General features: G+C 40.3%; 1 protein-coding gene across 2 annotated transcripts in view; it reads left to right on the top strand.

Moving 5' to 3' along the window:
* SLC25A13 (solute carrier family 25 member 13) overlaps positions 1-12,129 on the top strand; it is a 99,525-nt gene extending 87,396 nt beyond the window's left edge. For both annotated transcript variants that reach the window (XM_053956333.1, XM_053956343.1), the window contains exons 15-18: positions 5,771-5,909; positions 9,690-9,848; positions 9,929-10,019; positions 10,919-12,129. In XM_053956333.1, coding sequence (XP_053812308.1) covers positions 5,771-5,909; positions 9,690-9,848; positions 9,929-10,019; positions 10,919-11,108 — 579 coding nt within the window. In that variant the 3' untranslated portion in view covers positions 11,109-12,129. The remainder of the gene's footprint in view (positions 1-5,770; positions 5,910-9,689; positions 9,849-9,928; positions 10,020-10,918) is intronic.

Here is a 12,129-nt window from a genome sequence, read left to right as displayed (position 1 = left end):
CAACATCCATTGCTATCCCCTTATCCACAGGTCTGGCAAAATGGTTGGTCAGCTGTGATTTGGTAAATCTGAATTAGTTGTTCCCAATATTTCCTTTACTCTTGGAAATGGCTTCCAGGGACATTTGCATCATAAACCTCCCAAAAACAGAGGTGTGCCCAGACATCTTGTAGTTTCCCAGATCTTCCTTCTTACTCTTCAAGATGGATGTGATGTTTGTCTGTTCTAATTACCAGAATGCCCTTGTCTGACTTGACCTTTTGAAGGTAGTAACAACCTCACAAAGTCATCAGCCAGCTGTCTCAGCACCACTGCAGGTTTCTGTTCTGGTCTCAAGATTGTGTAAACTTGTGGAGCTGAGGGGCCTGGTGACAGATTTTACTGGTAAAAAGCAAGACAAATGTAATTTCTCTGCTTTTTCCATGTACTTTGTCACTAGGTTTCCTGCCCCCATTGTGCAACAGCCTCACAATTTATTTAGTTGCCCTTTTGCTGCTGATGTGCTTACAGAAACCTTTTTTATTTCCCCTTCACATCCCTTACTAGATCAATCTCCAGTTGATCCTTGGCTTTTCTGTCTCAATTGCTGCACACCCAAGCAGTGGTTTTGTATATCCTGGGTAGCCCATATCCACCTCTGCTTCCCTTTCTCTTCCTTCCTCACCAAAGAACTAAAGAAGAGTAGGTCTGGGATCTTAATAAGTACAACAATTTACAGTCAGCGCTTCCTCCTGGACTCCCTGCACCTTCACTGGGTGGTCAGATATTAGCCATTCTGTAATGATATGCAACTTAGAAATAAAATGCAGGTTAATTCCAGCAGTAAAAAGATTTGATATATGCAGTTTGTTAAGCTGATGGCTGGGTTGAACCCCTGTAGTTCTTTAAAGCTAGAAAGCAATTTTTTTTCCTAAAATTTTTTTTTCTAAATTTCTGAACAACTTGTTTAAATAAGTATTTTAAAAAACTATACTTTTCAAAATCCAGATGCTGCTTAGGGGGGGCACATAACAGCACTTTTGCAGAGGGAATTTATTTCCTCTGTTTGCGTTCTTTTTCCCAGTAATCTTTACTGTGAAAGCACCAGGGCATTGAAGCTTGTGACTAGTAAATTCTTTAGCTATAGATACTCTGCAGGTGACAACTATTCTTAAAAATATAGAGACAACATACCGCAGTCGGGGAAAATATCATTTAAACTAATGCAAAATGTCATTTGTGTTGGCAGAAATGGGAAAGGATGCTTTTCTGTTTTTCAATATTTTTAATAGATTTTATTCAATTCCTAGTCACAATTGAATATTGAAGTAATCATCCAAGATTAGATAATACATTTTCTGTCTTCTGCCTGTCTTACAACTTAATATGAATAAAGTCCCGTTAAAGTCAGTTGAATTTATATTCTATTTGGTTTGAAAGACATCTTTAAAGTGTCCATGTAAATAAACACTGTAAGTATACCTACTTATTTTGTACATCACAAAAACTCATATCCATATAATATCTGCCATGAAATGTTTAATAAAATGTTACTCTTCTTATACATAATTATTCTGAATAGTGCTTTACAGCATAACAGACAGTGCCACTTCATAATTTTGCACAACAAAGTTATTCTGTATCCCAGGAAGACAGTAAATAATAGAGTGGTAAATGAGTCTTCAAGGAAAGGGTACGTTGGTTGTGGTAATGTTTATTTTTATAATTACTACAAGGTATTTAGCTCAAATTTGTGCTTTGGCTGATATTGCCAACACAGTTTTCATTTCCAAAACTAGTCAGAAAAGCTTCCAAAAGTCTTCTTTTCCCCTCCTCTCCTTTGCCTCCAAATGCTTCTTAAAGAAGCTTCTGGTGTGTTGACCTGGAAAGTGTAATCTCAAGTGACAGGATGTGTACCAAGCTCTCACCTGGTTCCTTTGATAACAGCTGAGCTATTTCATGTTCTGAAGCTGAGGGTTTACAACGGGATGATAAACATATGAAAGACAGTAGTAAAAGTTTTGAGTTACATTTTGCATGTGACTGTTCTCATATGTGAGAACCTGCTTTTCAGAAATTTCCTTTTAAATTAACTAAAAAAATGCCCTTTCAACTAAAACAACTATATTTTTTTCCTGCAAACTGAATTGAAATTGCTGGTAGAGCATTTGAAATTGGTATTTTGTTCCTCTAATGTGATGTTCTAAATGAGTTTCATAGTTTGGTTGGTATAAATATATGCGAATAAAAACCTATAGTAGCTTTTAAGGCAATGCCATTTTACAGTGGAAAAAAAATCCAGCCCTTGAAAGCAAATACCATTAATATTTGACTGACTGTTACAAAACCTGGTAGGTGCTGTTAGGGCTCCAATTCCAAAGGGTTAAGTCTGTAGTAAAACCCAAGAAGAATGCAATATGATCAAGAAATGACATGCTGCCTATTGTTTGTAGCTATAGGATCAAAATAACAATTATACATGCCAAATAAATTCTAAACCTGTAAAAGAGAAAAAGAGGGGGTGGCTGTAAGTACAGGTGCCAGAAGCATTAAATAACTCTCGCAGACAAGGTGCACCACTGTTGTCTTGAATGCTGCTAGGTTCCCCCAGTCTGGCATTTTTCCCCCTGCACTAGACAATGTGCATTCACTGCAGGAGACTAGGCTAAGCCTGCGTCTCCCAGACCTGCCGGCTCCTTCTGCCCAACCCGACACAGAGGTGCCTTTGTCAGTATAATTACCCTCCCCTTGTAGTAGAAATAGTTTGTTTAGAGCCTTATTTGCAGGTAGAGCTGGTATAAGCAGGAATTAGCATGCTAAAGAACCTGCCCCAGCACTGACTTGGGTTTATTTATCCAAACCTTTGACAATCAGGGTTTTTTTTCCTCAGTCGGTTTATTCAGTGAGATAGTATCCGAGATTAAGAGCTTTAAAGTTATTAAAGAGATTGAAGATGGGAGCCAACTGGCTGTTGTGCGAGGAAGGCGCATGTCCCGGTGTGTAGGATCTCCCAACAATTTCATGCCTGGCAGGTCTGCACCTTGGCTGCCAGAATAAACTCGGGTGGATGCTCCTTACTGCTTTCTGGGGATTGATTAAACTCCCTTTGGCTTTCAGCACGTTGTCCACATCAAAAAGGTGCGAGAAGTAAAATAAATGTTTCTTTTGCTTTTCAAGATACTGTGGCCAATCTCCCTAAGCCTTCCTAATTGGCCCAGGCTGGTTGCGGATGATTAACTTGAAGTTAAATGGGGCCTGCTTTTAAACATGCTTTCCCAGACTTTAAACGGAACGATGGGGGGAAACTTTAGACTGTTGCGATGCTGGACCAGAGCCAAGCCTGGTTATTATTAAAGTGGATCCAAGTTTTGATCCAGGTTTTGTTTACACTGAGCCAGCTAAGTTGATGGACATCCTTCCCTCTTTGCATACCTGAACGTATATTATTAGTGATATTAACAATATGCCACTTTTGCCTCATGAAAAAGAGCCTTTTAATGAAGGGGGAGGAATAGTAGCAGCTCACATTGAACTGAGAGGTGCTTGCATTTGGACTTTATTGATTTGTGTAAGTTATTTTAACTATATCAGAATATTTCAGGATTTGCAAAAAATGCAGAGGGAAAAAAAAATGTGTGCAGTGTTTAATGACATTGCAAAGAAAATAAAAGTAATGTGCCCTGAGGGCAAAGGCAGCAAGGAGATTTGCTCTGAGGAAACGCATGCTCTAAAAATAACTCTTTGAAGAAACCATGTCAGTCTGTGAATGTTTCAGTAGTTAGTCTCATAATTTTTCTCTGAATTAAATACAGTGCAGACATTTGATCCTTAAAATGTTGGGTTTTTTCATGCAGAAGTTGGTAAAACCCTAGTCTTGTCTATGTGAAGATTAAAGGTAAATTGTTAAACAGGATTCTGTTGTGCATGAGAGTCCACAATCCTTGTCTCTGTTGAATACAAAAAAATCACTCTCTCTGTGTCCTCAAGGTAGGGCATAAGGAGCAGAACAGCACCAACACCAGTGCTTTTTGAGTTCCTTTATGGCATTTTGCTTATTGTCTCTAGAAAAGCACAACAAGAACCAGTGTAAATCAGACATGGGCAGCGTAAATCAGACATCCAACTGAGTGAGATGCCAGAGGGTCTGAACTGCAGAAGTCATTAACCTCCAAAGGGAGAGTCAGGGGAAGTGGCCAGTACTTAGTCTGAAAACATCAAGAAATAAGCTGAGAAAGTGTGATGGAAAGCACATAAGAGAGAGCAGAGCCTATTGTGCTCCCTGTGTTCAGTAGCTGAGTCTGTGACACACAGAAAGTCTGACTACAAGATCTAATGGCTTTTTTAGATAAATCTTTATTTTCCCAGAGGCAGTCTCTGACTGCAAACTGCACTTATGAGAGTCTCCTGAGAAGTACCTTGCAGGACCTGGTTATCTTGTCACACATCCTGCTGCCTTCCCCTGCCTTGCCTCATTGAAAGGCAACTTCAAGGTTTTTCTGACACCTTGCAGCTCTTTTGTCTTTGATAACTAGCATCTAGGATAAGTGCTATATTTTAACTGGTATTACAATACAAGCTATGCTTACAGATGTGTCCAGGCATATCATTAGATTTAATTAAATTATGTGGATATTAACATGTCCCCTGTGAAATGTCTGGCACTGAGCCATGTGCTAGTAGACCTGTGAACAAGAGAAGTACAGTAACAAGAGCACCCCCCGAGGGTTTGTGGATGAACCTCGAGCAGTTTCACCAGGTCTCCACCCTTGCTTCAAAGAGAAGAGGCTTAGGCTCATCCATGAACCATTTCTTTCTCAAGCTTGAAAGATTTTACCCGTTTTCCCAAGCCACCTCTTGTTTGTGCTTTCCTCCTGGTCTTAGTCCTGGCAGGCTCTGGTGTTCTCTGGATCTCCATTCTGAGGAAACGCAGACTGCAAATCCCTTTTGCTGTTGGAGCATGGATGCTATTTGATATTTTATTTTGATTGACCTTCCCTAGTGGCCTTTTTGATTTTCCCCCTGCTTGAAAAACATTTGATTGCTTGCCACTACCCCAAACATTTCCTTTCCTGTTTGCTTCCCTCTTAGATTTGAAACCAGCTGTATTGCTGGTAGCTTTATTGGCTGATTGTGCTACTTCCGCAAATTGATAGCAAGGCAAATTTAGCAGTAAGAGATTAAAGTTATTGAAACAAACTGTATCCCAGATAACTTGTACTTTAAAATTCACAAGTAAATCATGCTGTTACTGTTCTGCAAAAAGACTTGCTGTTAATTCCCCTATTCCCTCAATATATGTTGCATTATCAATTATAGTGCCTGTATAGAGGTATGGACTGGGCACTGTTTTCCCTGGAGTATTAATCTAAAGTGGGAGTGAGAGGTGACAGATCTAAGCTGCAGCTCTGTTTCAAACACTTTTTAAACCCCCACTACAGGTTCATGGCTACAAGGTCAACTATTTAAAGTTCTCCAAAGGTGTTTTCAGAGTTCACTCAAACACATGGTATTGTCTCCATTACCAGCACATAACTACAGTAACTCAGAGTGAGGGAGAAGAAGTAGACAAGATACATACAATGACAGAAATTAGTGAACCAAGAAAAAACACAGAGACACTCCTCAGCAGGGTGAAATATGTGAATCTCTCAAAATTTTGAGGGAGAAATTGCTTTTTCTTTAAGCCGTTTGCAGCAAACTGAAAAAGTACAATGTTGCTCTGTTCTCTGATATTCATGGTTCATCATGGTAAAATTGCTCATTCTCAAAACTTGTTCTTTTTTTCAAACAGGGTGCAAAGGCATGTTTTTTGCGTGACATCCCCTTCTCTGCCATTTACTTCCCCTGTTACGCTCATCTGAAAGCTTCATTTACAAATGAAGATGGGAGGGTTAGCCCTGGAAATCTGCTCTTGGCTGGATCAATAGCTGGTAAGTGCCCAGATTTCTTTTTTCCTGGCTCTATACTGCTCTGGCAGCACAATAGTTACAGCAGTGACAACAATAACAAAAAATGCTCAAAAGGACTATATGCAATAATACTGTATTTTGCAGCCTTATTGCAGAAACAAAGTTACTATGCTGTATAGTAAGTTGAAGATACTGTAAGTTCCTGGTATAATCATAACATTCAGAAAGCAAAATAAAGAGAAAATAAAGGTTTTTGCTGGTTTTTTTTTTAATCATTTATCATAATTCCCTGTGAAGTTACTGTGCTGATTTTAGCTGTGTTTCGCTGTCAGGTAATATTTTGTTGTAATGATTTATAAACAAAACCATGGCGTTCATGAAATTCTTTATGATCGAGTGAATCTTGAATTTTGCTGTATATATTCCAGAAGTCACACTGGAAGTACAGCTCTTCAAACACAATGATATAACAGTGACAAAATGATGACAGTATTTGCTACCCTCTGTATCCCACTGAAGTTACTTGGCTTCTTGAGGATTTTACCTTTATAATTTTAAAATATTAAACAAAGCAGAAGATCTTGAAAACATTGCTGCAATGCCACAGGTTGCTAATTCCTCACATACTCAGATATGACAGAGGTGCGGAGTGTGGTCTTGAGCACTTAGTTGTTTTAGTCTGCTGCATGGCAGACAGAAGAGCCCAAACATGCTTAACTTCTCACACATGAATTTAGCTTGAGTGTGCCAGAGCCTAAGGGAGAAGACAGAGACTTTGTAAGCCTCAGCTTGCCCTTGTCTGCTTCATGGCTGGTCCCTCCACAGCTTCTACACCCAAAGGGGACCGCCACTTGGTAGCTGTCTGCTGGAGGGAGCAGCTTGAGAGTCCTGCTCCTGCAGTGTCCATGGTTTCCCCGCTAGGAAACAAATAGGCTTGCAAATTTGTGCAACAGGACCTTTAGGGGAGTGTGTAGCAAGCAGGAGGGCTCAAATCAGCTGGTATTTCCACCATGCTTGGTGTCTCCAAGCTGCAGCCAGGTTCCTTCTCCAGCATGGCCCCTGGCAGACTGCTATGACCTGCCAGGTGAGAAAAATGATGGAATGGCATGAATCCAGTACAGACAGGTGGTTTAGCAATGTTTTCTCATTTAATTTTAAGCTTTCTCCTCCCTGAGAAAACTTCTTGGTCAAAATTATACACAGGGTTGTGTCTCTTTGAGAGCAAGGCCCTTTTATAGCCAGTATCTGGTCTTAGAGAACAGCTAGATCAGTTGGTTTGTCGTTTTAAAGCATATTGATCTCTATTCAGTACCTCATAGTCCAAAGGAATTGAACTGGTACTAGCAAAGCCAGCTGTGTTCCAGTGACTGCTGCTCAAAACCCCCTTGTCCTCTCCCTTCCCCCACCCCATTCCAAAGCCAGGCTCCAAACCCTCCAACAGGAGCTTTTACAGCCAGCTTATTTCATACCATTTTAATGGAACAAAACAATTTTTGAACTTTAGATCATATTTACAGACTTGAAACATAAGATGGCATTTTTAAGCCAAGTAATTTCTTAGGTTTTCCTATTTTTCTCTTTCTAGGCATTGTCAGGTGATTGCAGACTGAGATAACCGTCCCTTTGAAGTTCAGGCACAGAAGCAGTCTTTATTGTTGCTGATATGGCTCACCAATCTTGTTATAATGTGAATTTTATCCAGTGCTTCCTGTGAATCCCATCCTAGGTTAACTCTCATGAGCAAATTACAGTGTTAGAGATACAACAGTCATACTATTTATAAAATCAAGAAATTTGTTTTATTTGGTACCTGTGAAGTGTGATGGGGGTGCATGTGTCCACTGTTTTGCCAAAAGAATGTCAAGGGAAAGACAGAACAAAACACCCACCACTTCTGAAAAGCTGGCTTCAGTCTCTGGGCAATGTCGCTTCTCCAGCCAGGGATCTCACCTGGTCATCAGACTTCAGATGTGTGCTTGAGCTCTGGCTGCATGTGGGAAACTCCCCCTTCCCACACACAGCCCATGGTGCTGGGATATTCAAGCTAGCCATACTCAGATGTGCATCTGTGTTCTTTGCCAGGGGTGTTGCTTGTACTGCTTACATCATCTTCCTTTCCATTGTGGTTGGGGTCACAGGCAAAACATGTGTCATCTGGCTTGATCTACTTTTGATTTTCAGATGTCTCAACCTGTTGTGCCGTAGCATATTCTGAGATGATTCTAATATCATTTGCAGGATCTCTCCTTAATTTGCTCTGTTTGCTTACTGCCTCCATGAAGTTCCTTCTCCTCCCCTACCTTCTTTTTATTCTTGTCAGCTCCTGCTGGGCTATTTGTCACATTCTGATTGTAAGCTTCTCTTGGCAGCAATCTGTAACTTTGATTTGTCTGTAAATGCTTTTGTCCTGTACACATAGTTCCTAAAGAAAGGATTTTAAGTATCTCAAGCGCAAAATATCCTCAGTAATTTGGAGTGAGTGATAAGGAGATGGAAGTCAACGTGTAATAAGCAGAGTTTTTTCTGAGTAAGTTCTTTGGTTTTCATGAGAACACTGGTTGGCTTTTGAAGGACAAAAGTCTGGCTTTAAATTGAAGACTCAAGCAATACCTGGTGTGGGTAAAGCTAAGCAAAGAGGAATTTTGGTGTTTTTGGAATTCAGAAGCCTTGACCAGGTTTTAGTGCTTGCCTGCCAGACAGCCCATGCTTGCGCTGAGTGCGTGTTCAGTGTATGAGTTATTTTGGGGAGGCAAGGAGAGGAGGAAGAAATCTTTTGGTGATATGCACATGATTTGATCTCTTGGAGCAGTCTGCAGGAAGGGTGCTATGGAGTTTGAGGCCAGACCATGTTGGTTTGGATAAAATTTGTTACAGAATTATTGAGCTGGGAAAAAAAAAGGAAAGGAGATCTTTGCATCTACATCTAACCAAGTTGGTTTGGAACAGATGCAGAATGGAAAAGTAATAAAACCGTAAGAGTCAGTGTCTTCTGTCTTCTGGGTACAGTCTTGGTGCTTTACTTTGCCTTTTTTTTTTTCTTTTTCTTTTTCTTTTTTTTTTTTTTTTTTTTCTTTTTCTTTTTTTTTTTTTTTTTTTGGATTTTTTTCCCCAATTCTAAACATGCCCCAAGTTTGGATAGGAATGATTTTAGAAATACCACCCATTGGTAATTTGGTATGTTTTACTTTCAATTGATTATCTGCCAGGGTAAATTTAAATCTTCCTCCACATATTCTGCTAACCATGTCAGCTGTGGCTTTGCAGCTGAGCAGTCTGCCATGCCTAATGAGAAGAATGACCCTTTTTGTAAGCCTTAGCTCTCAAGTGATGCTGAGCATGCATGGCATTATCTGGTTGTCAGTTAGATTGCTGTGTGAGGGGTGTTTGCGTATCTATGTTTGTGTCTGTGCACAGCCTATTCTAGCACAGTGTACACCAGGATGCCAGGAACCACAGAGAGGAATGAAAAGGAAAGGGAAATATCAACCTTCCGTCCAAAAGCTTTGTGCTTATTAACTATGCAAGTTTCTGATTAGCACTGGAAACTCCAATCTGTGCCTTCCAGCTTGGCAGGAAGCACATGATATGGTTGTTCCTCTGGGAGAAGCTCTTTCTGGGTTAAGCCATGTCTACAACAGCAACCTCTTGTTGCTTGTTCTCCTTCCCAGGCTCTACTTAAATCAAATGTGGCTGGATTCTCCTGATGTAAGGAGGAAAGACCCGCTTCCCTCTGGATAAACTAGGTGTGTAGTATATGTGCCAAGGCAGTGGGACTCACCTGATGACTTTTGTGTTGTTCAGGTATGCCTGCAGCCTCCCTGGTTACCCCTGCAGATGTGATCAAAACAAGGCTACAGGTGGCAGCCCGAGCAGGACAGACCACCTACAGCGGTGTTGTGGACTGTTTTGTCAAGATCCTGCGGGAAGAAGGCCCGAAGGCTCTCTGGAAAGGAGCAGGAGGTGTGTAAAAGAGCTTTGATTGCCAAGTGATTTCTGATTGTGGTATTTGTCACTTAGGAACTCTCTTCTTTTCTTTCAAGCTCGTGTATTTCGATCTTCTCCTCAGTTTGGTGTAACTCTGGTGACTTATGAGCTACTGCAGAGATGGTTTTATGTGGACTTCGGAGGAGTGTAAGTATGTGATGTCTGAACATACCAGGGATCCTGAACTACCCCCTTGGTTCTGTTGGGTTTTGGTCCTCCTCGGAACATCAGAGCAGCGGCTTGCTAGAACGTGTTGTAAAGGCTTTGTAAATATTAATTTCAACTACACTTTACTGGTGGAGGCTGGGACGATATTCCAGTAGCTGTTTCATAGCAAGATATTACCACATTTTATATCACAGTTTCAAGCAGGGGACCTATGTTAGTGTAAACAGAGACAGTGGGAGGCTAAATAATGGGCTGGGGATATAAATGCAGGAAAAATGTGATGCCTACCAGGTCAGGATACACTCTGCATTAGTCCTCATTATTTGGTGGAGGAGCTGTGTCCCTGATTAGACAGGGCTTTTGACATCTAAAAAAATAGACAGTTGTCACCAAGGTCAAAACCAATTTGTTGGCATTTCAGCTGTGCCTCCTGCCTTTGTTGACAATACAGGTGGATGTGCATGTAGCTGTTTAACTTGATCCCAGAGCAGCTGTAGATTCTATGGATCTTTGGAGACAGCAGTTTGAAAGCCACCACAAAAATTACTTAAACTCTGCTATGTTCCTGGATTGGTTGCGTGCTGTAGCGAAGACTTATGAGCCCCTGCTACCTCACACTAGTTTCGATTAATGCACTGCAAATTTTATCTGGATTTGACTGTACTCAATCAACATGAAGGCTCCTAACTGTTCTGGAAGGTTTTAAAATAGGGTATTTCTCCTTACATTGCAGCATTTAATTTAGTTACTTACAGGGTACACTCAGGTGTACTCAGGTTACACTCAGATGTCTCATTACATTTACTTTACGGAAGAGATTTTTGTGAATACTGATTTTACTCTGTGGAAGTTAATTTATTATTTTTATTATTTTGCAGAAAACCAGCTGGATCAGAGACAGTTCCTAAATCTAGGATCACGCTCCCTGCTCCTAACCCTGACCATGTTGGTGGTTATAAATTGGCAGTTGCCACTTTTGCAGGGATTGAAAACAAGTTTGGACTTTACCTACCTCGGTTTAAGCCATCGCCACCTACCTCAAAGGCTGCTGCAGCAGTAGGACCCTAAGCTTATTGCTGTAGGGCTTTTGTTATTAGTTGGGAAAGAGCCACTTTTCTAATTGGTTAATACTTTATTCCTTTAGCTTCTCATCACATAAAAGATTAGCTTCATTTGAGTTTTAAGGTAATTTTCATCTTAAATGGAATCATTTGTCTTTGTGCTTCCGTAACCAGATCACTGTGAAATTCTTACCAGTTGTTTTAAGTTTGGGACCATGAATGTATTTGTCTACATCTGACATGTGCTTGTGTTGGGAAGACACTAATTTTAGGTTCTGTTTATTGGGGAGGGCTGGGTGAGAGCTGTGAACCAGATCATTTTACAGGCAATGCTCAGTTGCAGATTACCAGGGTAGATGTCGCACATCGTCACTCAAATGGAAAACTCAGTGGATATCACGGTGCTCAAAGCAGAATGATTTGGACTGTGCGTGTAAAATGGTTTTAAACTTGGTGCGTGTCTGTAGAGGTCAGCAAATATATACCCGGTACCTAAGTATGCCAGTACAGCTTCAACTTTTTAAATCACGCACAAGTTCTGTTTCTGGATTGTATTATGGAGCTTTTATGTGGAACATGTTTTTGTAATGGAAACCACATTTATAAATGTTTAGCCGTTGTATTATGTTACTGGTATCAAAATGCTCAAAAGAAAGTGTTAGTGTCCATAGTCTTTGCACTTTATGGCAGAACTTTTGGCATTCTACTACACATACAAGGAAATTTCATAACTAGGTGCCTATCTTGGGTTGCTGGTGTTTGGAATTCAGTTTGTATATGCACTTCTATAGTAAAACGCTGCTTGTTTAAATAACTGCAATAGAAAATTCATGCACTGTATCAATGGTACCTGCCTTAACTGCTGGCTTGTAATTGGCAAATAGGTGGTTTCAGATTCTTATTTACTTCATTGAGTCAAAAGAGATTAAAATAGTCTAAAATAAAAGATTTTACTTAATTTTTGGTGCCTTGCACAGTGTTTAGAAAATTCTGTATTTATGAAGATAGAAATAAACCTTTCAAACAGA

The sequence above is a fragment of the Vidua chalybeata genome, chromosome 1 (assembly GCF_026979565.1).
Source record: "Vidua chalybeata isolate OUT-0048 chromosome 1, bVidCha1 merged haplotype, whole genome shotgun sequence".
Classification (NCBI taxonomy): domain Eukaryota; kingdom Metazoa; phylum Chordata; class Aves; order Passeriformes; family Viduidae; genus Vidua; species Vidua chalybeata.
This window is presented reverse-complemented; position numbering and strand designations above follow the sequence as displayed.